Consider the following 25,450-nt stretch of genomic DNA (forward strand, 5'->3'; position numbering starts at 1 on the left):
GGCCAAGATGACTCATCACTTTAGAAATCATTTTTGTCCAAGTCAAAGTTGGTATACAGCCATCTGGGTGGAACAATGGAGATGTTTTCTCTCCCAGGTGTAACAAATTTTATACTTTGAAGGGATACACGTCTAATGGACACAGGGTGATCATGCTGACGGTTGTATTTTAAAAATTGTATTTTCTGAGCAGTGCAACTAGCTTGTTTCTTTGATATGAACTGTTTCATTGCAAATGAACTGACACTTACCGTGCCAGTTTTTGCCTTGTGTGCAGTCATACCATTACGTTTCGTCATCTTGATTGAACTGAAGCTGCAATGAGTTGATACAGAGAAACTTCGAGCGCCACGACGGTGGCTTCAACTCGTTCGGACTCGAAATTTGGCTGCAAGTTGAGCATAAGATCCTGCAGCTTGTGTAATGGTTGTGCAATGAAATGTATACGGTATGGTACATGTATGTGTGTAAGTATATTTCTTTAAAATATATTAAATCTATTTCATATAAAACAACTCCCTTTAGAGTGCATGCACTTGTGTATCAAAAGAGGACAATGTTAAAAAACCAAGCGGTTTCAATGCAAATTTATATATTTGGTTTTATTCAATAAATATTACTTTTTATGTTCAATGTTATTTAAAAACAGTATTGGTATTGTTCATGTAAAAATGAAATCTGATCAGGATTCAATTGCATGTCTAAATGTAAAGGGATTCACACTGTCACACAGCTAGAAAGATGAATTACATGCATAGGATTGTGTTTAAAATAAAGTATATTAATAAAGAAATGCTGTTTAAGTGGAAAAAAACCCCCATAGAAATCATCAAATCACACCATGTGGATATGTGGGTTTAAGTAACAAAAGGTAGTAGAGGAGGTGCTGCTTCGAAAACGTTTAAGCCATCAGACATTTCTGACACTCGTGTGAAATTGACATAATCCAAACCATTTTAACCCATGTAAAATTGATTATTCTCTTTATCAGGCATGTTATTTACATGAGAGTTTTGGTAAAATAAGACCTGTTTGGCATTGTTCATTTGCTACCTCTACCCTTCCATAAGGCACCATGTTCCCATATAAAAAAAATCTAAGATGTGCTTTTCACCAGAACGAAAAAGGAAATGTTTTCGGAACAAATATACGATGGGCACCTTGCACACAAAAAGTTGAAACACAATTATATCAAAGTTTTTAAAAAATAGATGCATTTTAGAGACAAATAACATATTCCTGCTAAAATGACTTAAGATTTTTTGATTGGTTGCAGATTAACCTTTCGTATTAAGTCCACTTAAATTCAAGAACCGACCAAGTAATTAAAACAAATCATTTTTAACATCCTCCATGGTAGATTGTGCTTAGCGGTGCTCATCCATTTTCTGCCTCATATCTTCTTACCCAGCTTTGCTTTCTGTGAAATACAAAAAAATAGATGGGAGTTATTTACACCCAATAACCTTCACATTTCATATGCAGACAGGCATTTTTAAACAGCATCGTCTTCTCGAGTGAGAAAGAGCAAAAAGGTGGGGAAAAAAAAAAAAAAAAGAATATGGCGTACTATTCCAGTTGCGTTTTTGGTCGTCACGTTATAGGTGGCCTTCTGCCTGGCTTGTTTGAAGCTCTCCTCAGCCTTTTTCACCCTGAAAGAGACCAGCAGTGGTGACTGATTCAAGGAAACGTCAAGGGCAAATAATTACGAGGACACGGCTTCACAAAACTGATTATTTTTAGACAATTCAGCCTGTAGTCGTGTGGGATTTTGAGGAATAAATGTGGTTTGTCAAGACGTCAACCCTCGTCTGTTTTGATTTACTGTTTATTGCAGCCTGGAGTGAGAATATCACTCGCCCATGTTGGCGTCGAGAAAGTACAGCAAGTTACGGGCAACACAGTTTTACCATCAGATGCCTAGTCTTTACTTCAGTATGTACCAGGACTACAAAACAACGCAGCACAGGCACAGGTAAGTGTTGGTTATTCTTTGGGGATGTGAAAAGGAAACAGAGAATAAGAACTGGGATGATTGCCTGTAGCAAAGAGCAAAAAGTTAATGCTTTCAAATTCTTTTTTTTATCCTTTCCTTCTGAACAAGCCGCCCCCCCCCCCCACTACCAGTGTTATCCAACTCCTTTTTCAAATATGTTATCACAATTCAATCTTTATTGAAAATAATGGACCAATTTACTGTTTGTTAGCATAAGCAACGACATCTTTATAACCATCAAACCACTGGAGGCTTACTGGAAGGTGCGTGAGTGCATTTGGTTTTGGAGCGACGACAACGATGTGGATCATTTACGCTCTTTTCTCCTCATGAATTTGAATGAATCTGATACAATCTCCAGTCAGCACGAGATGGACTGCAAGTTATTAATGCCATAACTGAAGTCGGGGAGAGTAACCAAAGTGCAACAAATTTTGAATCTCTAATGATGGTCCAAGGTCAACAAGAATTAATCATTGTCACGAGGTTTGTATTTGCTTGAATGGAAAAAGAATAGACATCTCTGAAGTGTCACGGAAAATAAGTTCTATCACTTAACATGCATATCCAGTGATTGTGATGATAAATTATGTAAAAAAAAAATGTGAAGCATATTTTATGGCCTCATCTGACCAAACATTTGTGGTGTACCTTGCATGGATTGTTTGTATGAGAACTTAGTAGGGGTTTCAGAGCAAAGGGCGCTTAAAACAAAACTTCACCACACTTCTATTTGTAAAAAAAGTATTTTAAACATCTGCCTCTAAAGCATGTCCTACTTTGTGTCTATCACACAAAATACAAATACATAAAAAAAGTCCAATGTCAACAAAATATGAAAATGTTTAATGAGTAGGAATACTTTTGCAAGACACTTGTTTTAGTTAAAAATGTCCCGTTGTAAAATGTTCTCACCGTTCCTGTAATAACAGCTTATTCTGCTTCTTCCAATGTTCCTTAAAATCTGAAGAAAACTCATGCCAAACGGAGAAGAATGTGTTGGGCGATACTTCTTTCTCTCCCGCCTTGGGCTTTACCGAGAACGACACACTCAACTCCAAAAAACTGAGGACAAAAGAGCAAAAAAATCACTTCAAGGCCAAACTATTACAACAGCAGATTACAGAAACTTGTACTTAGTCTTGTGAAATCTGGCAGAACAGCAGAAACATGCAAGGCATAAAAGTTGATCTTGGCATAATGCGGTTTAGTAGACATTTGATAGTGGAATGAGGAGAAGGAGAAGACTGACTGTGGATTTCGGACTTGGAAAGCCAATTTATGCCAACGCTGTCATGTCAGAAACAGTGTCCAACCATGACCGAAACAGAACTCGTTACAGAATGTACTTGCCTTCTGCCCCATTAGCTTTCTACATCCACACCCTGCTAATGCTCTAACTGGAAGAGTGAAAGTGTATGACTAGGAGGAAAAGACACATCCACCAAAAGATAACATGTATATACAAGTGGATGACACATGTTCAAGTGTTAAATGTGGCAGCCATTTGCAGTGGATCAATATAACAGACAGGTTGGCCTGGCTTTGTTTGGAGTGTGCTATAGGAACGCATTCCTAGCCAGCAGAAACAGAAGCCTGGAGCCACGGCTGTCTATTCCTGCTCCACTTAGATAAACAACGCAGACAACGCATAGGGGGCCTCGAGTCTGCTGAAGGCCTGGCAGGATGGCCTGTGCCGTCCAAGCAGGAAGCATAAACATCGACAAAGCAGAAAGCTTATAGATCTCTAAAGATTTTTTTAAAATTGCATTTACAGTTGGGTTGAATTACCACTTAGTTCAGTTAATTGCAGGAATGACAAAATGTTCAACAGTTGACAAAGCACCAAATGTAAACCGGTTAAATAATAATAATAATAATTAACAAAAAGCTACCCTTCTTTATGATTGCCATGGGAAAATGTTGAAGAAAATGAATCTTACATCTTCTGAGTGTCTGCTAGCTGCTTTTCCTGTGTTTCCAGTTCAGTCTTGGCTGTAGAGTATAAAACAAGTATGTTAAATCACTCGGGTCTAAACATTAACACAAATCTTCCGTTTACGATTCAATGTGCACATTAAAAAAAAAAAAAAAAAAAAAAAAAAAAAATCAAGATGTCAGGATTCAGTTTAGCTGTCACTTTCAGGTTCAAGTGGTGTGCCACCAGATTAAGTGCAAGAATGTCATGACTGTTGCACAACTGATGAATGGCAGATGGGAGAACAAGAGACTCTTTGTCGAGTGTTGCTTCAAATGGAGACAGGTGACTGCATGTACATACCAGAGAATGTTGCACATAATGATAAAACAGCAGCAGCTACGCGCAAAAAAATACCACATTACAAGCCCAGGTCAGTAAACAGAAAATGTTACATTCATATGTTTAAAAGAAGTGCTCCTTAAACTGTGAGATGCTTAAATGGCATCCATGTGGGCCGCAGTGTTTTTACCATGTTATGCGATATATAAATATAGGGTCCGCCATTATGGAGGACACATTTGAAAATTCAATGTTGAAGAAAATGTATAGCCATGTGTTTGACTAATAGTTAAATATCTCATTAATGGAAATCTAAGGGTCCGGATTTTTATAATCCTGGCAGCTAGTTATTTGTGATGTATTAAAAAAAAAAGAAAAGTTTTTGGTCCTGAACTAAGGGCCCATCTCAACAATCATCCTGGGGCCAGGCCTGGGAAAGAGACTCGCTGGAAAGCATGTGGTCAGACAGTTCATAAACCAAACAAACTGCATGGGACCACCCTCCCGTAGACACAACATCTGAAGGAGGTGTTGCAAGGATTTGTGGCTTTGTGGATTCACCAAGGGGGGCTAGAATCTGTCTGCACCAAGTTGGCTTGCTTGAAACACTCAAGCTTTGAGATTCCCATATTTTCATAGATGATGGCCTTTCATGTTTAAGTTGGCAGAGGTGTCCTTTGTGTCTTCCAGTGGTCTTGTAGCCAAGCGTCTCCATTGCTCCGAGGAGACTACAATGCACAGGAGTTCAGCTGAACCACCAGTACTGATGGAATGTCAGACCAGATGGTGGGGTTCCTTTCTAAATACATACAGCGCATCCAAGTGTCCAGTGGTAGTATGCTTCAAATGCCTGACAGAGGCTCTACTTGAACGCCTACCTCTGGCAGTCCTTCTCTGGTTTACCAAAGGAGACTGAGACAATGGCTCCAAGTGGGTCATGTTTATTGCTGTGGCCGTACAGTGGTTGGTGGCAGTTGTAAGCATAACATTTGAAACCGGTGGTAGGACGCTTGGGTGTAGAGTTCTGTCATAGTTGATGAGAGTAAAAAAAAAAACAAAAAAAAAAACTCTACCTTGTGGAGTAGAAACGCAACAAACACCAATGAAATCAAACTGCGCTTTGCAGCATCCGTGAGAAAGACTACTCTGGGCCATAAGGGACAGAAGTGATAGCTGATTTAGGATGAGCAATGTGGTTTCTATTTTATTGGAATGTGGAACACATGATCAGCCGTTAACCTTTGCACAGACACTGAAATGTAAGCAGGAGATTATGCCATTGTTTGTGTTTTGTGGCCTTCTAAAAGGCTTACAATTATAACTGTTAGTGGGTGGGTGTTTTGAGAGGTTTTCGGGCCACACGGCTATGGGGTATTTGCTGCAGAGCCGGAGCGTGATTTGCATCTGTGACAAGGCAGATTTGTCTCCAATAAGTACTGGGTCTACACCAGGGCAGCCCTTTGTTGCCAGTTCTGTTCATAATTTTCCGAACATAAATTTAAGGCAAGAGCAAGGAGTGGAAGGTTAAGAAGAGGCCTCAGAGCAGACTCGGGACTTGGTGAAGATAATATTTCTTTCAGAAGCCAGATAGAACAAGATTTGGGTATTATTGCCAAGAGAACTGCCTCTGAAGCCTGGATAAGGGCTAAATACACACTGGTTCTTAATCACTGTACAGCTTACAGTTCTGTCCCTGGTGCCACTTTGTTCAGACACACCGAACATAACAAACATGACTTCTTGTAAAATTAGTAGGAATTTGTGTCCCTGGAACAAACATTTCATAAGATTTTACTAACAATCCATTGCGAAACGCTTCTACTTGCACCTCTTGTTGGGGTTTTGTTTGATCACCAAATGGTGCAGAATTGCGAAAAAGAAGATAAATGATATATAGTTCTCAAAAACAAATCCAAGTGTTGCAACCCGTTTTCTCTGATAGCCTCAATAAAATGTAGTTTTGTCTTTTGAAGTCACTTAATTACTGTATGGAGTTGACTGGAGGCCTCAGAGGTTTGTTCGAAAACGTTAGTTTACTAAAACATCATGAATACCATAGCAGTGCATGTTCTCCTGAACACACCATTTCCCCCATAAACTGTGGGAAGGGGATTGGATGCTGAAGTTGGTTCCTCCAGCATGAAAAAAACGTGGAAACGGTGCGAATACTTCTGCAAGCCTCCACATACAGTAGATCTCTTTTGTAGAAACTGATCATCTTTACTGTCCTCTTGCGATATGATTCAGTTTGAGTAATGTCTTCATCCGCAAATGATTTTGACCCGACAACTATCAGCGTGACGAGGTATGAAACCTTAGAGTTTTTCATGTTTAGGTGTGGATGTAAGCATGTTGACGTAGGTTTTAGCTGGTTGAAATGGAGTGAAAGCTTCACGTCAATCTTACTACTACTAGTCTTTACATCCATCAGAAACAGATTATCACATGGCTGGCGCTCTTGTGCTGGTCATATTGACTCCATCAAAGACCAGCGTGCATGAGAATTTGTGAAGTGAGCGGAGAAAATCAAGCTAGACCAAACAGCCAAGCTCCAACAAGTCCGCTCCCACTGTTATTCTGCGGTTAGTTTCATGGTCAGAAAATAAACAAAAGTGGTTTAAACTGTGGAGCCAGAAACAGTTTAACCTCAGGCTCTTTAGAAATTACAGAAATAACAAAAATAAGACATTTAGCCGTTGCTTTTACTCCCCCCCTCCCAACGCCCCTCCACCACTGCAATAGAGGAACTCAAAGAATCCCGTCTGGAGGGCTCTGATACACACATTCATGCTGTAGTGCTTACATTCTGCTCTCAGGGGAAAAACCTCATCATTTGCATCAAAGAGAGAGCTCCCATATTTGTCTCAAACACAAAGCGGAGAAACACGAAAAGAGACGGGTCGGAGGTCGGAAAAAAAAAAAGTGGGCTGCTTTCATTTGGAGACTTCCTTTAAAAATGAACATTGAACATTACCGCTGAATAACATGTGCTATATATTATTCTCTCATTTAAATATAAAAGAAGTGGACGATTGTGAGCCGAGGCCTTCAGGAAGGCTAGCCACAGCAAGCTGAATATATGCAGGGTCAACGAGAGGGCTACATAAAGAATGTCAATTGGCCTGTTATGTTAAATCAAGCATTAAATGTTAGGTCTTACCCATTTGATGTAGATTAAAATACCCTGACATTGTTTAACGTGTTCAATTTTTAGGATAAAAGCCTCAATTCTGCCTGCCTGGCATCTTGTAGACGTGACTTGCAAAAACTAAGTGTGAACTTCTTCAAAGCATGTCTAGACACATAATGTACTTGTAGTGTCATTAACCGTCAGTCGTTCGTTTCTGCTTTTTAAATTAGCACAAAGCTTTTTATCCTATGCCAAAGTCATGTTACTAGTTGACCTTTGGGTGGAATGTCAGCACTGTGGGACAGATTAGAGACGTGTAGCAGTTCATCCATGGTGCGAGATGAAACAAGATTTTGGGTTTATGAGAGAAATGGAGATGAAAAAAATAAATAAAAAAAACCTCAGGGAGCTGTTCATGTTTTAACCCCATTTTGCACAGAGGCTTTTATTAATGTATTGATGATAGCAAAGTTGAATATTGTTACAAATAAAAACATGTTTGAAATAACACTGACAGCAAAGAACAGTCTTCTCCAATATAGAACTAAAAAAAGAAAAAAAAAACTTACAAAAAAGTGTTTCACTGTAAAGATTAGACCCGAGCCCTGTTATAAGTTTATTAATACTCAGCTCAGTGTTTTTAGTCAAAACAGAACAGTCAATCAAAATCTTTAGAAAAATTATATTGAAACATTCCTAAAATAGGCAAATATTTAACAACAATGAAGAACCCTGGAGATCTACGTCAGCAACAAAAATATTCAAAAACAGACTGAGCATTTTTACCAACCAGAAAACTAAATGAAATTTGAAATTGATTTGAAGCAATTTTTAATTCAAACTGTTTTCTTCAGCCAAGCTATGGTGCATTGCCACCGCCACTTTTTCTGCAAACGCAGTCCTGTCCTAAGATGTTAGAGGCAGAAGCTTGATGTCCTATACATTGTGAGCTGTCTCAATGTTAGATCATCTCTGTTTGGGCATCCCGATCTGTCTGCAATCCCTACACACAGCAAACTGGGACACACTGCATATTCTAACATGTGTTTATTCAAACCAGCATTAACTCCATTCCTTGGATGAATTTTGATCCCAACAAGTGGACATGGAGAATAAAATACATATCACATACAGTCTCTTCTTTGCTTATGCTTCCCAGTTATTCCTGTTTCTAATGGATCGACCTTGAAGTCAAGATTTTCACTTATTTCCCAATATATCTCTTGTTTTACTTGACAGTGAAAGATTGACAAGCTTAAGACCTCATTATTTGGTCATAATGTATGTTTGATCAAAACGTGTAAAATAACAGTTTATAATTACTGATACATTGTAACAATCTGTACCCAAACTCTGATTTACCCCCAAAGGAACCAAATGGTTTCAGGATTTTTTTATTTTTTAGGGAAAAAAAAACACAAAGTGTTTAAGGTTGAAAGCATTCTTTCTTTTGCCGGTATGCTGCTGTGAAAACCAAACTTTTTCTGAAGGTTTAACGTGACCCACACCCAGGTTTTATCTGGAAAGGTCTCCATGTTTTCTTTACACCCTTAAAACCTCGACATCTGCATCAAAATGAATAGTTTTTGAGGTTGAATACATTGTCCCTTTGCCAAATGAATGCCACATCTTTCAGTTCAAACAACTCATCTGGCCAGAGAACTGTTTACTAAAAAGCATTCTTCTCTGTCCGTGCAGCCCTTTTTTGAAGGTTGATTGAGTTCTTGTTTGTTTGTCCTTGTCACATAGTCCTTTCTGCTTACAATAGAAAAAAAAAATCCCTGCAGTGCAACCATTTCAGTGCAATGTCTATGCCCTATTGTTTTTGGTCAATAATGGATAAAACATGGTACAAATTGAACTTTGAATTAAGGTGTTTGTCAAGGTAATTGTCAAGTGATGTCAAAATAGACTCACCTTGTGTTAGAAAGTCCTCCATTTTTTCCTTGAAGGGTTGCAGGTTCTCTTCAGAGGAAACCTTGCAAACTTTTTCAGTTTCACCCAAGCATGCTGAAACAACAAGACAAGGTTGCAATGAGAAGGAAAGAGTTATTCTAGAGAAACAACATCCCATACAGCACATGTAAGGCAACTGCAAATTCTTGTCATTCCTGAGCCAAGCCGAGTTTTCTTCAATACACCTCTGCTGAATAAGTAAATAAGTGGCTGTAAAATCATAATGACTACTAGGAAACCTTTAGAAACTAGGTAGGCCTGAACCCACGGAGAAAGACGTTGTCACGCTCCATCTGCAACCATAACAGGTACTCAAACTCAGCTCAGCACTCAAGAGGCCATGAGTTAAGTGAACGGGGAAGCTGGGATTGGGAAATTTATAGTCCATGTGGTAAATCAGCCAAAAAGGAACAGTGCTCTCTCTATACTGGATTTGTGAATGTCCCAAAGTCCTTCCAGAGCTATTTCTAATGATCAACTCCCCACCCCCAATGGAAACTACATTTAATGTCAACGTCTGTTACAGCACTCATCTGATTTTGCTAGCTAATGCAGAAGTATGCAGGTATAGCATGAATTGATGTGCTTTTGCATGATCAGCATTCGTCCTTAGAGCATGGGGGCCCAAGTCCGTCCTGCAACTTTGGATGCATATTCCTGCTCTGAGTCAAATTCCCACACCAGAAGTAATTCAGCTCATTGGAGACCTGGTATCGAGTTGTTCATTTGATTCAGGTGTGCTGGATAAGAGATGTACCTAAAAGTTGCAGGGTGGTAGTTCTCAAGGACTGGATTTGAGCACCCCGCCCTTAGCAGAACTCCATCTACAGACACTGCTATGGAGCTAAAACAGCTAAAATTTTGAGACTCCTCTGACGTCTTAATCCACAAATTGTTTTTTTTTTTCTTCAAACAGGTAATTATCAGCAACCAATCAGACAGCTTCCCTGTTTCAGCCAATCACAGTAAGCTAGTCAAAAACGCGCGACTGACTGCAGTTAAAAACTGAAGAAGAGAAAAAGTAATGAAATCGTGCTATTTGTGAATATCAGGCATTTGGACCTTACCATTGCTTCTAGTAACATCGGAGCAGTAAGTGATACATGTAATGTAATGAGAAGTTGATTAGCCATTAACCTTAATCTGTTTATTTGTGGAGCTATCGATACAAGCAAGTGAACTATGCGAGGGAGCAACGCTAAGCTAGCGTCTGCATGCGAAGACGTTCAAGCCACAATCATGTCTATGGTTCAAGTTATTATATGTTCTTACAGTTGAGTTTCTTGTGAATAAAGTCACTATTTGACAGAGTCTGTCGCTCCAAGCGGAGGCAGCAGCTGGGGCCTCTGCTGGATGTGCTTGGGCCGCTATCCTGCGGTCCAAGCACATCCAGAGAAACAATCAGGGCTGAAGGCAATGCTGCTGTTCTGAAGGTTGGCGACGGTAGCATAAAGAGAGATGCCAAAAAAAAAAACCCTTATCTTTCTAAACAAGACATTTTCTTATTTCAACATAAATGGTTTATATCTTGAAAGCTGCAGTATTTCACTGTTGCAGAAAATATTTTTTTTACATATTTTTAGAATCTGCCACGTTGTCGTCAATGGATGAGACAAACTGGAAAACAATTGTGCTCTTCTCCTACCTATGAATCCATGCAGGAATTGTTCATATCATTTCAGCCATCTTACCTTGCATGAATGTTTAGACAAGGAATGTTGGCCAAGTACAAATTCAAATATTTAATTGGGGAAAAAAAGGAATTTGATGCTCAAAAAGGTTTTTGCTACATTGTCGTGTATTGTCTGTGAAGTCATGTTCACTTCACTGTGTAATGTTTTCCTGACACATGTATTACTGTTGTCTGAAACAGAAATCAATACTGTACTGTGTACCGTTTCTTTCCTGATACATTCATAAATGTAATTAATGAAAGATACTTAAAAGCATTTTTGTCTTTTCTGCAATTCCTTTACACTTTTCAACATCAGACACTTCACCGGGATGTGACACTTCACTATCAGCAGTGATCACTGCTGCTAGTTTAACGCGTCAGTGGAGCATTATGGCAGAGGAAAATCAAGATTTGGAGAAACTGCTCTGAGAAATAATTGATTTAACAGCAAAGTTGCATAAAGAGTAATGATGAAAAAGGACTGTTTGGGGAATTGTTGATCAGGCTGCACAAACTCATCCATGTAGACATAAAAGCAGCTAATTTCCGTCACCTGCAAACTGTTAAGGTCTTGGAAAGTGTTTTTCATTTGGAATTTGTCTTAAAATAAAGTGAAGAACATGCTTTCCACACATCAGTGTCACATAAAGCATAAGCCATTCATTCTCTTTTACCTAAACACCATAAATATTTATGTATATCTAAAGTTTCTCTTAAACCTCTGACGTCATAGCTTTGATTTAGGAGATATGTAGACATTTGTAAGTGAAATACAGTAAGATTACTATTTAAATGTAATTTTTTTGGTTCTTTTGTCAGCTTATTGTAGGAAAATGACAAGAAAATGATGTTCCAGGGTAAACATATGATTATAATTAAAACATGTTCAATATAAATCTCATTCTGAAAAAAAAATGCATTAACCTGTTAAATGCAAAACATCTTGATGGAACTGTAATGCATTTTTAATATATATATATATATATAAAAAAAAAAAAAAAACACAGCACCTAACTTTGTAACATCAACTGTATTGATTGTTTTGTTTCTCAATTTCCTTTGGCAAACTGCTGAAACACCAGCGTCGGCATTCATAGTGAATTTGGATGTTCAGAAGAACGATGTTGGGTTTTAAACCAACAACAAATAGACAAAAGACAGAGCGAGCCGTCATTGGGTTTCTGAAACCTTGCAAAGGTCCTAAGCTAAGCCCTGTTACAGATTTATGATCTTTGCTTTCGGCCTCATGGATGATCGGTATCAGAATCGGCAGCATAAAACCTGATCGGAGCATTCCTCCGATCAGGTTTTATCTTCCTCATGATAAATATTCCTATTGGTACGTAGTAGCAATAATAATAGTTTCCAAAAATTATCTTGGACAGTTTCAACATATTAGTAGATTGTCAGCATTTGTTTGGTAGCTACTTTAGGTCTGCAGGGTTGTGACGTCTTTGTTTTTTTTTTTTTTTTGGTCTCACTGTGGAGAATTTGTTGGATAACTATTTTGAATGACCTACACTTCCACTCCTCCTTTCAGATTTTAAACAAACTGATTGACATGCCTCTATTGCCAAAACGGTGGGTGGTTGGCAAACAAATGGCTAAAGATCATCTAATAAAAGAAAATATGAGTCAGTCTTTGAAAGAGTGATGAACAGTCCTTTTCTCGTCACAGCCACATTCAGCTTTGCTAGTGCAGTTGATGAAAGAGGGTGGACAGGTAGAGCAAATTCCCTGGCCACAACTGCAAACTTCATATATTCTGAACTTGGACTTCAGTGAGACGGTAATGGCATGCCAGGTCTGACAGAGGTTTATCTGAAGAGTCGCATGTGGTTCTGGTTACCTCGTCTGTACGACAAACAGATGCTATCTCTCTGTTGATCTGCCTCTTCAGTCCGTGCGTAACCATAGCTGGTTAAGTTTGGAAAATTACGATACATTTTGCAAAAAACAATTTTAAAATGCGTCTCAGATGATTTAAAAAAAAAAAGATTTACGAGGTGATAAATCAAATTGCCAATGCAATAGCAACATAATTTGATTGCTTAGCAACACCCAAAGTTTGCAACTTTGCCAACTTTCACCAAATTTACACTTTAAAATTGATGGATACGTCAAAAAAAAAAAAAAAAAGTGTAATGTAGGTTAGCGGCAGTACCATTTATATCCTTCTTCAGCTTGCGCAGATCTCTTTCAAAATCCTCAAACTTCATTTGGGAGGCTTGAAAAAGGTCCTGGGGCTCAGGCAGAGGGTAGAGGCACGTCTCTCTGCCAGCATCCTGATAAATGACAACACACATACAGGCCTGAAAAAAAAAATAGATATGATGCAAAACACACCACTGTGTCACAGTCAATCTTCCTCAAGGAGGGGAGGGCCTCTCCATCCCAAACACGCAAAGGCAAGATTTAAATAAATGCCGTCAGAGACAGACACAGACTTGTCAACAGTTTAAATGTTTTAGAAAAAAAAAATGGACAGAAAGTGATATAAATATTGAACATCATCCTTAATGCAGAAACTACGTGTCATTTCTCACCATCTGAGTTTCTAAAAGGCCATTACAAGAGCTACAGCTATGTCACGCAGGTTGTTTTTGGCAGGCTGAGTTACTGAGTTCATTTCATCTGGAGCAGCAAATTATTTATGCTAACACTTCTTTGGAAGCGGTGCCAGAGAGCCAACTGAAGATTTGAATGAAGCCAGAAGAAAGCAGAACATAAGCCAGAGATGAAGAGGGGAAGGCAGAAAAAAAAAAAAAAAAAAAAAAAGTCGTATGAGAATAACAAAAAGAGAGATTTGTCTCTGCTGCAAATGAGAAAAGGGAAAATAAATAATTTGATAAAGGATAAGCCATGGTATCCTCTGGCAAGAGAGGAAATGAAAAGAGAGCTCTGGAAGGATTTCTAAGCAAATCAGACTAAAACACGGGAGTGATTCAAATAAACAGGAACCAAAACATACCTCATCAAAGTGCTTCAAATAGTAAGCAACAATGTAAGACAAAAGACTTGTGGAGTTATCCTAAAAAAAAGGACAAGAAAGAAAAACATTAAAATAAATAAACCAACATCTTTTATTTATTAATTTGAAGCAGCATGTTTTAATTTGTGCTGACAGAAAAACGAAGAGCGATCTGAGAAGCTGGTAATAAATCAAGACAATGGAAGAGCAATGCAACAAAACACAAATGTGCCTGACTAGTCATCATAACTCAGAGTTAGTGGAAAGTTTCAGTACTTGCTCGTTCCACCACTACATACACGCACGGCACCCTTTCCTTTTATGGGATTTTTAAGGACACACTGAGTATGTTGTGATACTGACTTCGAGTTGTAAACAGACAGACTTGGAGTCTAAATTCTTAATGGCTATTGAATATGGGGCCTGCGAGATTCTTTCATATCCAAAAAATTACAACTGAAAATGTGATAATGATTTTGAAATAAAATAAGACAATAGCTTCTAATGTTAAACTCGGGATACAGGGGGATGGAGGTGGAAAATTTAAGATTTGGTCATTCAAATGTATACATCTAAATTTACCTTTAGACCAATAACACACCAGCACACACTCACACAGCTTTTGACATCCTTCAGTTTTGGCAGGATGTCCAAGGTGAAGCCATCAGCCTGTCCCCGAGACCGATTCCCTCCGTTCATGAAGTTGCCAAACGCTAACACAAGGCCAAGCACCTGCAGAACAGCCTCACTGCTTTGGAGAGTCTGCAGTAAAGCAGAAGACACGAAGCTTTTATAATTTATGTGCTTTACATATAAATTACAAAATATAAACTTTTTCAGATGCAAAGTACAGCGTTGTTCTTCTGTGAAGAAACTTGATGACTGATGTTCAATTGTTTTTCCAGAAATAATTTGAAAACTGTGACATGCATTCGTATATCCTCTCCTGAGTCAGTGCTTATGTTTATGTGCTGCAGTTTTAGCCATTTTTGCTGTCTGTCTCTACCTTAGAGCAGTATTACTATGCTTTGATCATTGTCCTTCTGGCAGTGATCGACATGAACGCTGCTTCATGTCCACATCTTTAAAGTCATTGATGCCTCATTTCCACTGAGTGATATGAAACTGGTCAGTGTGATTCAGGATGCCATTTTGTCTGCTGTAGGCCATGGAACCGACCCACACCACACCATTCCTGGGGCTCCTTCAGTTGTAGGTCCACAGGACAATGGCATGGTTAAGGCAGAGCTACTGGCATCCCATAACACAGTCCAATGATTGGGGGACAGAAAACTGCTCGAGACCCTGTTCGGTGTTTTGGGTTTAACTCCGCCTGCCCTGTGAGAGTCTAATTTACAGTGCAAACGCTCTCCTTATGCCAGAATATAAAATAGCACACCCAAATGCACTGACTGACCACTGGTGACCTTTGGGAACGAGGTACAACAGACTTTCTTCCTGAATTTACCCGTATTTAGCTTTCATCTAACTCTTCTCACCAGCTTTACTGCCCCCTACAGCATGATGTAGGTGAGTGTTATTCAACCCTGGTTCCTCAAGGCACACTGCCATGCATGTTTTAGGCATTTCCCTGCTTCAGCACACATGATTTCAATTGATGGCTGATTAACAGGCTTTTGCCGACTTGTGATCATCTGAATGGGGTGTGTTGCAGCAGGGAAACATCCAAAACATTCAGGTCAGTGTGCCCTAACTCTGCACCATGGTGTGTTCAGGGTCATGTGCAGAGTTAGGTTTTCCACTGACATATTGTTTCCATGCAAGTTAAATTTTATCTACCGCCCCTGAATTGTGGATCCCTGCTGATCCTGAGTTCGTAAGATTAATGTTCCCTCTTCCCAGTCTGTCATCCTGTGAACCTCCAAGTCTTGGGTTAGAGTTAGTCTCTTTCCATTTCTGGCCATCATAAGTTTGGGATATTGTTTCATAATAAAGCTTAATTCCTGACATATCTGCAAAATAAAAAAACAAACAAACAAAAAAAAAAACCCTCTGATGCCTTCACCAAGCAGTTGTAGTTATTACATGCAGGCAAACTATTTCTTATAAGGGGTGACTACTGAGGACAATTACCTGGATAAGATTTTATTTTATTTAAGATCACCTAACTATTTAAGATTTTATTTAAGGGTCCCAGAATTATGGGGTCTGAGTAGAAATGTATGCCTGTAGATTTTTGTTTACCATGAACCATGCAATATTTCCCTTTGACTTCACAATTATGCACTTCTTTGGATTGGTTTGTCACCGTGCTAAAAACAAATAAATCAAAGTTTGTGGTTGTAACAAGACAAAATTGGAAAAAATTCAACAGGTGTGAAAAATGTTTAATGCTCAATGTATTAACCTGTTTTTCACAGGTTGTCATTCACGAGAGGACCCAGATTTGGGTCCTCTCGTGAATGACAGGTTAAAATAAATAAAGAAAAAGGCCAACAATTCACCTTACACACTCTTTGCAGGATTTCGATTTTACGCAGAATTGACGTGATGCACTCGTGAAAGGTTGATTGGAACAGGATGCAGAACACCCGCTGGGAGAAATTGGGAATTTGTGACAACTGGAACAGAAATCTGGAGACGGGACAAAATTTGTTAAATTAACATTACAATTTATGTGCTGAATTTGATTCCTGATATTTTTATTCCTACTGTTCTGGCTTGTCCAGTGGCTTTGCGTCATCCTTGTCTTGACTGGATTTCATGTGTTTCTTAATCGACTCAATCTCATCATTCTGAGCCCTCTGTCAAGGAAAAGTGCAAGGTGAAATGAAAAATGTACACCATGAAAATGAGCGAAATGTGATGCTTTCTTTACCATAATCCTAAATGATGTTCAACAAAATTAAGTTATAATCAGAAAAGAAATTAAACCATGACAGCAGAATTCAGACGCAGCTTTTGAAAAGCAAAACTGAAGGTAAATTAATAAGTTGTAAATGTCCAGAGACCTTCAGAAAGCCAAAGGGATTCTAAATGTTCTCTAGATGATGATCTGAAGAAAATTCAATTTTCTTTAAAGATTTAAGGATTTTATTACAAGCCTACCACAAATCTGCTCAAAATCCATCAAATCCATTCAGTTTTATTCCCCTACAGGCTCACCTTCTAGTTTCTTTCTTTTGATATGAACAAACTAAATCTCAACCATAATTTTTTTTTTTTTTTTTAAGATTTACTTTACAAGTTTCACAAATGCCATAGTTGCCTTCTGCTTGATTACATTCCTGACCATTATCCTGCTGCCAGGCACCGGACCGCAGTTTTATTCAAGGTGGTTTTATAAAAGCAGCCAGAAATGCACCGTCATTTCACAAGGAGGAAAGACAATGGATGTTAATGTTTTTGAAGGAGATAGGTAAAACACTAAAACCATCATCAGGAAGAAAATGTAAACACTGTCTCCTGACGTTGATCGACCAACCGGTCCGAGTCTCAGCACTTTGGTTTTTCCAATCGTCCCTCCTGTCTTTCTCCATTTCCCCCCCCCTTCTCTGGAGTTTGGCCCCGGCATGGATCCTTGGAAAACATCAAACACCAGCATCAAACGAACTGAAAGCCCGATTAGTATTCTACACACCGCTGCCTTGTGTCGGTAAGGGCAGGCTCTTCGAGATGTTTTCAAGTGTAAATATATTTAACGCAAAGCAGATCCTTTTCAAAGGGCAGCGGCGGAGCCCGGCAGTGTTTGGTGTAATTGGGGACAAGTAGGCATTAGCGTGTGATCCTTGAATTGCTAGGGCATGTTGGAGCGGTTGTTAGCATGAGAAATACAGTCCCATGTGGAATATCCAATGCAAACTCAAGTAGGATGATATTTTAATGCTAGAATCCTAGCGGTAGCCAAGTGGTATTCATTAACTAGGTTTCTGGTGCAAGGCTAAACAGATCCAGTCAGAGTAGAATCACTGTTTAAGTCACTCAACTTTCAACATTGAGGTTTATGAAATTTATGAGTAAGCCCCTGGTCAGAAATTGCATCATTTGAATTCAATAATGGCACCAGGTGCTCGGAAAAATCAACTCTTCAAAAGATCCATTTTATTCTGCTGTTTATTACAACCTTGCTTTATTTAAAATATATCCACGTTCTGAAGTTTCTTTTTGTTTTTACCTCCCTCTCAACAGTTTGCAGTTCAGATTCAGCAGCTCTGCACTCAACAAAAATGTGAATATAGACTTTATTCTGAAGCTTAATTTCTAAAGTATTTATTTTTTGCTCATTATTCTTGGCAATGTGCCTGGAAGGTTGATTATATTAGTAACTTCTGGTATGACGAGATCTGTAACAGTTTGTGTTTGTATGTTGCAGGTCCCATTTTTGAAGTACTTTGTTTGCAGTTTAACTAATTTCTTCTTTATATATGTTATGATAATCACACACTTATAAACATTTATGTCGTTTTAAAGCTCAAGCTTTTCCAAAAAAAAGCCTATGTTGAGTGATTTCTGACTGTAACTTCATTCAGACAAAGCTTTACCCGTGGCTCCAGCTCCTGAATGTTTAACTCGAACACTACAGGATTATGGATTCTTCCGGCCGTCAGACAATTTCCATCAGTTGGGTATCGACAAATGCAGAATAAAGATACAAAGGACCGACGAATCAAAAAAAAAAAAAAAAAAAAAAAAAAACTTGACCGAACACCCAAGAGGTGTTGGCTTCTCAAAAAAGATTAACAGCACAGCTGCGAACAGATCAGGTTTGACTTCAGATGTCAGAAACAATGTCTAAACTTGTAAAATGTAAAACTTGTAAAATGCTTTTTCAAAGCGGCAAATAATTCACTAGGGAATAGCATCACCACCTTAACATCCAAATAAATAAGGTAAAATCATAGAAAACACCAGACCAATTCTTTTATAGATTAAAATATTTTTTCATTAGCTAAGGCAGATAATTATGCAGGAATATGTAATTAAAGTACATTTTTAAACCATCCGAGAGATGAACCGATATGACATTTAAGATGTAAAAATTAGCCATTCTTGTTCAAATCAACAGATTGAATAGATGTATAATTTGGGCAATATGGACATATATATATATATATATATATATATATATATATATATATATATATATATATATATATATATATATGATATATGTCAGGTCTACACATATGTAGACCTGACATATTTAAATATATCTGAATTTCTGATGCTGTATTCAAGCATCTCTGCATGCCATGTTTATAAACATGATCATTTGTAGCATTTCTTAATCGGATTCTGGGACATTGTTGAGGCCTCGTCATGACCTCGATGACATTTCGCTGGCTTAAGCTTAAAAAAGTCCTCCTAACCCGCACTGATATAAGAGGAGCGAGATTAGCGTTCCGCCATCATTGACCTTTTCTGAACGGCGGTGGCCTTGTTCAGACAACCCCGCCGTCTATAATCTGTGGTTGGCAGACTCTGCCCTGCCTCCGTGCGTCTCTATCTGCGAGTGCAGTGTATACACAACTGTGCGGTTCGACTTGTTTGTTTGTGAGCATGTTTGTGAGAATGAGAGGAAAGAAAAAGGAGTGAGGGAGAGTAGCTTGTGATCTAGCTCCTAGCTCAGCGAGTGAGGGTGTAACCATTAGGAGCCCCTCGCATTCCTCAAGACAGGCTGACTGTGCTGCCAACTGTGGTTTAGGGGGCTGGAGACCCACAGACAGGATGGAGTCTTGCAATACAAAAGAGAAACAATTTGGCTCCTCGACTCAATAACACAGCCTCAGGCCATACAGGGGGAAAGGAGAGAGAGAAGGGGGCTTGAAGTCTCAGGGTGAACGGAGAGGTTGGAAGACTTTTGATCCTAAGTTATGACACATTGGTTCATGACTACAGCTCGTCTCAAGCCACAGTCTCATTCCCATGATCAGCATTATTAATATGCCTCTGGCGGCCAAAGGTCCAGGCCTCTTCTGTGTAGTGGTGCCAAAAAATCCCTTCGCAGGAATTTCACAGCATCTTAAACATGCTTTCCATTGACATGTGGAAAATATGCTCATTTTCATGTTCCATAATTTACTGACCTGACTTTAAAGGGGTCCTGAACCGTTTCATCTGGGCAGAGGAGATTGATGAATATGGATTTACTCTATATAAAAGAGAGCCTTCATTCCTAATATGAAGATATATTAAGATGTACTGATGACAGCTCAGAGATTCACTGCTAATGTCATACAATCCAGAGCGCCCATCATGCTTGGCAAAGATTTCCAGGTTTTTAAATCTTATTTGCTCTTTGCTGTGACACAAAGTCTTCTGTTTTATTATTACAAAAGCCAAGTCATTTTCATTCAACGTCTACAAAAAAAAACAAAAAAAAAACAAACATGTTTGCTACGTAAAAGCACTGATTTTCTTCCAAGACAGACCAACACATGAGTGGCAGTCTAGCCAAACAGCTCACATACCAGTACGACTTGTGGTTTGCCTGTTTGTTTTTCTGTCTAATACACACTTCCTTTGTTCGCCCCTTTCAAGTTGAGTAAGAGCTCCACTAAGGGACATTTGTTCAGAGATGGGGCATCTCTGACAATGGAAATCTCATTTTATTATACAGTAGATAGCAAATATGTTAAAGTGCGTTTTATTTCCCACATTCTAGTTGTCATCATCAATCCTGTCCTCTTCTTTTAAAAGTGTAGGTAGGGCAGAAAACCCTAGAAATTCATCTTGTCAATGAACATTTCCAGTTTTTTCTAAGAGAAACCACTTTGGCATTCAAAGCGTCAAAATTGTCAAGATCTTCAAAGCCACGGCAGTGACTGGAGTCAAATGTAGTGAGGCAAAAAATAAAATACCATGACTTCAGAATGGACTCCGACATTACCAACATTGACTTGTGACTTTACTAGGACCTGGGCATTTTGACTTTGGCCCCGTCCCCATGGAGACAGGACGAAGTGTGTCCCCCAAGATATGTTGTTCTTTAGGTTGCAAGTCCACACCGATCCGACATTCTGGGAGGTCAGAAACAATTATTTTTGAAAACGGATCCCAGAGTGGATCAGTTTCAAAATAACGGCTTCATGTTTCAGTGAACATTTTCAGTCATCTGGCCAGGTCACATCAAGACTAGGGAACAAAACAGACTTATCTACTTTGCCCATCTTTTCTTAGGGTTATAGTGTTACCAGAGAAAACATTGGAACAATTTATCCATTTCTTTCTTCCTTTCATTGTAAGGTAATCTAAAATTAATCTAGACTTTAACATGCTGGCACTTAGTGCTGCGTTGTTCTTTCTGAAAGCAATTTATGTCTACTCCTAATTCTTGCTAAGACTACAGATATCCCTTTAAATAAGCTAATTTGAAGAATTTATATTTGCTATACCTGGACGGCGGGTGATAATGAAGCTCACTCACATTTTCATAAAGTGCTTGCAGAGTCTCCAGATCAACAACGGTGTTGTCCATATTTAGGACAGCTGTGGACAGAACACAAGGGTGACATGGTTAGTGTTAATACTAACACCGAGGCATGTCTTGACATATCTTTACCTTTAAAGAACACAATTAGTAAGTCAGAAATCACAGCAGCACAAACAGAGCCCCTCTTTCATAAGCAACAGATTAAAACCGTTTGTTTGACATAAACCACAAAACAAGACTGAACGCCTTCTCAGATCTAAAATTCCTGCTTCCCAAGGCCTAAAGGTAGCAGAGAACAAGGGTAAAATTACCCCATATCACATGCCATGCGCTGAGAGTAAGTAAAGTTATCGGTTCTCATCGGGATAGCATGTGAAAAGCCACATGCTGTACATACGGAGGACTTAGAAATCTGTCAAAGACACAAAGATCTGTGTTTGAAGTTCTGTGTTTGAATTCCTCGTGTCGCCTTTTTGTCTCGGCGCGAGGACCTGGCGCCCGCAAGCATTAATCCTTTGAAAGTAAATGTTTAAAGACAAACAGAGCCGGGAGATCTGTGGTGTCGAGGCTGAGGTGTTGCCGTACACACAATCGCCAAGTGAAGCAGTCAACACCTAGATGTGCAAGTTCATCATACAGAAGGTGTTGAAGTTATTCACATTGTTTTGACCTGTTGGAAATCTGATGGAGATTCGAGTGTCAGGCTCTCGGAGGAAAGAGTGAACATGATGGAGGGAAATGTTATGAGGCTTTGAGAGCAGTTTCAAAATAGATGAAGGAAAAAAAAAAGATTAATTAGAAAAACTAAGACATGGGGGAGGAGGGGACATAAAGCTTAAAGGTAAATTTGACGCCTTGAAATTGACCTCAGTCTCTTTCCAGCACATCATCACAACAATCCTCCTCCATGATGCTGTTTCCATTCACTATCCAACACTCCGTTCTTAGAAGTGTTGGATGGGGAAGTAGCTCATATGATAAGCTCAGCAGACGCTAACTGCTGCTGCCACTAGTTTGGAGGAGTTTTGGAGGAAGGCAGGAGGAATGGGTGCTCTGTGGGGTGAGAGCTCGGCAGGATCCTTCGCTCCAAGGAGTAGCTTTGGGTAAACAGGCGTTGCATTGTATGAGTAAGAGTTTAAACACCTCCTTAATCGGAGATCAACTATTTCTCAAACACGTGAAAGAATCAATGCAACACCCTGTGTATGCGTTTTGATGAGGGAATAATTCTAACATGATATAAAGCTAAAAAAAAATAAATAAAAAAAATCCACTTAAATGGATGTGAGCTCATACGTCGTTTTTGAAACTCAAAGTGTTTGAAAAATCTAAATTAATTCAATCACCACTGACTACTTGAGGGCCTGCTTTGCCTCTGTTGAAGTCCGGCCTTCCCTTTGGACAAAAATCTGCATATTTCTGATCAGCTCCTTCCCTGCGTTCTTTTGGACATGTTTCATTCCTCAGAAGTGACTACAAAACATCCTATTCTGTTACGTTTACCATTTGGTTCTCATTACCATCCTTGCCAGTGTCTGTATGGGTACTTTGATTTGGAACTAGTTATTTTAAAAGAAGCAGGTGAAAGTTGTGTCATCGCTGTGACGTGGAAAATCCAATCACGCAAAAAAAAAGAAAAATAAATAAAAACTTGGACCCATCTGTCCACACGTATCCTCGACTGCAGCGTGTGACCCCAGCACGGCGGCGCCGTCAACCACAGTCTTGTTGGGAGAAGAAAAAGAAAAAAAAAAAAAAAACTGCTGCTCTAAAGCCTCACAGGAAGCAGGCACTGCACGGAAGTGTCCTATGAAACATATAGTGTGTCAGCCAAGTCTGAGAACAACCAACAACAGCTGTGAGGAAAGTAAGGGGAAAAGTGTTGATTCCCCACTGAGCGGCTGGGCTGCTCTAAACCAACAACAAAAGTTTAATGATTCATAACTTGTTTTTCTTCAAGTTAAACCATCCAAATGACAGCTTTGGTAGTCACTGTCACTGTTGTGGAATTCAAAAGGAAATTAAACTGATTCACAACCCCGATTTGGAGCATTACAATGCTTTCATGAGTGACTCTTTTGCCTCTCTAAACAATCTGACGCATAGGGACATAAAATAATTTCAGATAAATAGGATCTCTAATGTCTGTAGTATGTCAGAAGACTTTTCTAATTTGAATAAATGTTAGAATCCAAACATTCTGGGAATGAAGCAAAAGATACTGAGAATTACTCCACCAAAACCGCCAAAGACACACACTATGTTCTCTGTCTGTGATAAACTGAAGTTTCCAATTAGTGCTAATTATAGAGCATTTCAAAACTGTCCTAACATAGGAGATAAATGGCAGCGTTAATGACAGTGGCCCTCTCCTGCCCTCCTACTCTGACCCAAAATGGATGCGTCAAATACATTAAAGCTGGAATCTTAACATTTACGTGTGTAATAGCTAAAGATGCTGCAGGTTTTAAACCGTAATAAATGTTAGGGTAAGAAAGAAAAAAAAAAGGGAGAACGAAGAGTGTTTAGACACACGGATGAGCGAAGACTGGAGCGCAATCAGAGGGTAACTAAAACAGGAAGACTGTCGGTTCCCATCAACGTCTCTAGGATGACTTCACCTCTACAAAGCCGCCTAGACAAGATGGTGACAACCTCAGAAAGCCGGAGAGCCGCAGAAAAACATGATGTGGGTGTTAAATGCGATGAGATTACAAAAAAATGAGAGCAAGCAAAACCAGAGAGGAGGAGGCGAACAAAAGGCTGAATAACTCAAGTGACTTTTAGTTTGATGACGTTCCAAAGCGAGAGGGGAGACTTTACACAATCTGAGTACTCTCTCAACAAATTCCAAGATACATTTTTTTTTATACTTGAGCGTGCAAAAAAAAAAAAAAATTTAAAAAGATTTTTTCCAGAATTATTGTTAGCTTGTCTTCAATGCTTTTCATGATAAAGTATTTCTTGTATTGCATTATTAATTTTCTATCAAACATGAGTGTGATTTGTGATGCCACAAATCCCTATATTGAACATCAGCGGCTGATGACTCAAATTTATCTGTAGTGCAAAAAAGGAAATAAGTGTCGAAACCTCCTTTTAGCCAGCTCACATTTATCGCATACAACGCGCAGGGGAGTTGAGCCAGGCGTTGTACTAGAGAAACCTCCAGTCACTCTGAACCAGTGGACCGGTTCTGAAACTGTAACCTTTTAAATCTTTGGAATGCCTTGATATTAGTAACTGAGATTATGGTACCTACTGGAGCCAGCTACGACCCCATGTTTCCATTAGGAAAAAAAAAAAAAGAAGAAAAAAAGTCACGTTAATATACAACCTAAATGTCACGGTTGGATTTTTCCGTCCGGAGACAGCAATTACTGAAAACTTTAAGTACTATGGATTAGCCACAGATTACAGCTTTCTTGAAATGATGAAACAATCTGTAGGAATATGTTGTAACAAAAATAGAAACCAACAGAGCAATCATTTTTTTCATTTGACAGCTGAAGGTTTTACTGAATTAGACTCTCTAAAGTCTTGTCAGGATAATAAGACTGCTTTTGTTGGGGAAGTATCAGTGGATTATAATGAGATTGTAAAGCCTAAGTAGCCATCTTGTTTCTTTAGGTTGATTGTACCTGCTGTCATGATGATTAATCATGATAATCTTAGGATTTCAACTCAAAATCTGTGCTCACTTATTCACAGCTTTTATTTATACAGTAGGATTGAATTTGTGGAGCTGAAGTGTTTAGCATTGGTATGGTTATAAAAAAAATAGATTACACTTAGAAAGCAGTATAGAAACCAGGAATAACTATATACAGTCAATTTTTGTGAATTTTTTGTGAATTTTTAGAAAATATCACACGACTTCCATCTTTCCCAAATAAATGCACCACATTTCTGTCTTGTACTAAATAAATCCTACAGTCAGTACATTATGAGGTTTAATAATATATATATATATATATATATATATATATATATATATATATATATATATAAAAAATTTTTTTTTTTTTTTTTTCCCACATTTGCCAAAAAAAAAAAACACACAGTGACT

The 25,450-nt window shown here is 38.7% G+C and overlaps 1 protein-coding gene across 1 annotated transcript in view; it reads right to left on the reverse strand.

The window, feature by feature from the left end:
* Positions 1-760: 760 nt before the first annotated feature.
* The window catches only part of LOC106934539 (formin-2-like), a 44,982-nt gene continuing 20,292 nt past the window's right edge, over positions 761-25,450 (reverse strand). Inside the window, exons 8-18 of the mRNA XM_015014516.1 lie at positions 21,376-21,437; positions 16,662-16,753; positions 16,454-16,583; positions 14,604-14,750; positions 13,989-14,048; positions 13,182-13,302; positions 9,304-9,396; positions 3,940-3,991; positions 2,912-3,061; positions 1,571-1,652; positions 761-1,420 (exon numbers count right to left, since the gene is read on the reverse strand). Coding sequence (XP_014870002.1) covers positions 1,394-1,420; positions 1,571-1,652; positions 2,912-3,061; positions 3,940-3,991; positions 9,304-9,396; positions 13,182-13,302; positions 13,989-14,048; positions 14,604-14,750; positions 16,454-16,583; positions 16,662-16,753; positions 21,376-21,437 — 1,016 coding nt within the window. The 3' untranslated portion in view covers positions 761-1,393. The remainder of the gene's footprint in view (positions 1,421-1,570; positions 1,653-2,911; positions 3,062-3,939; positions 3,992-9,303; positions 9,397-13,181; positions 13,303-13,988; positions 14,049-14,603; positions 14,751-16,453; positions 16,584-16,661; positions 16,754-21,375; positions 21,438-25,450) is intronic.

Source organism: Poecilia latipinna, unplaced genomic scaffold (assembly GCF_001443285.1).
Source record: "Poecilia latipinna isolate Pla-1442-1.1 unplaced genomic scaffold, P_latipinna-1.0 Scaffold69, whole genome shotgun sequence".
Classification (NCBI taxonomy): domain Eukaryota; kingdom Metazoa; phylum Chordata; class Actinopteri; order Cyprinodontiformes; family Poeciliidae; genus Poecilia; species Poecilia latipinna.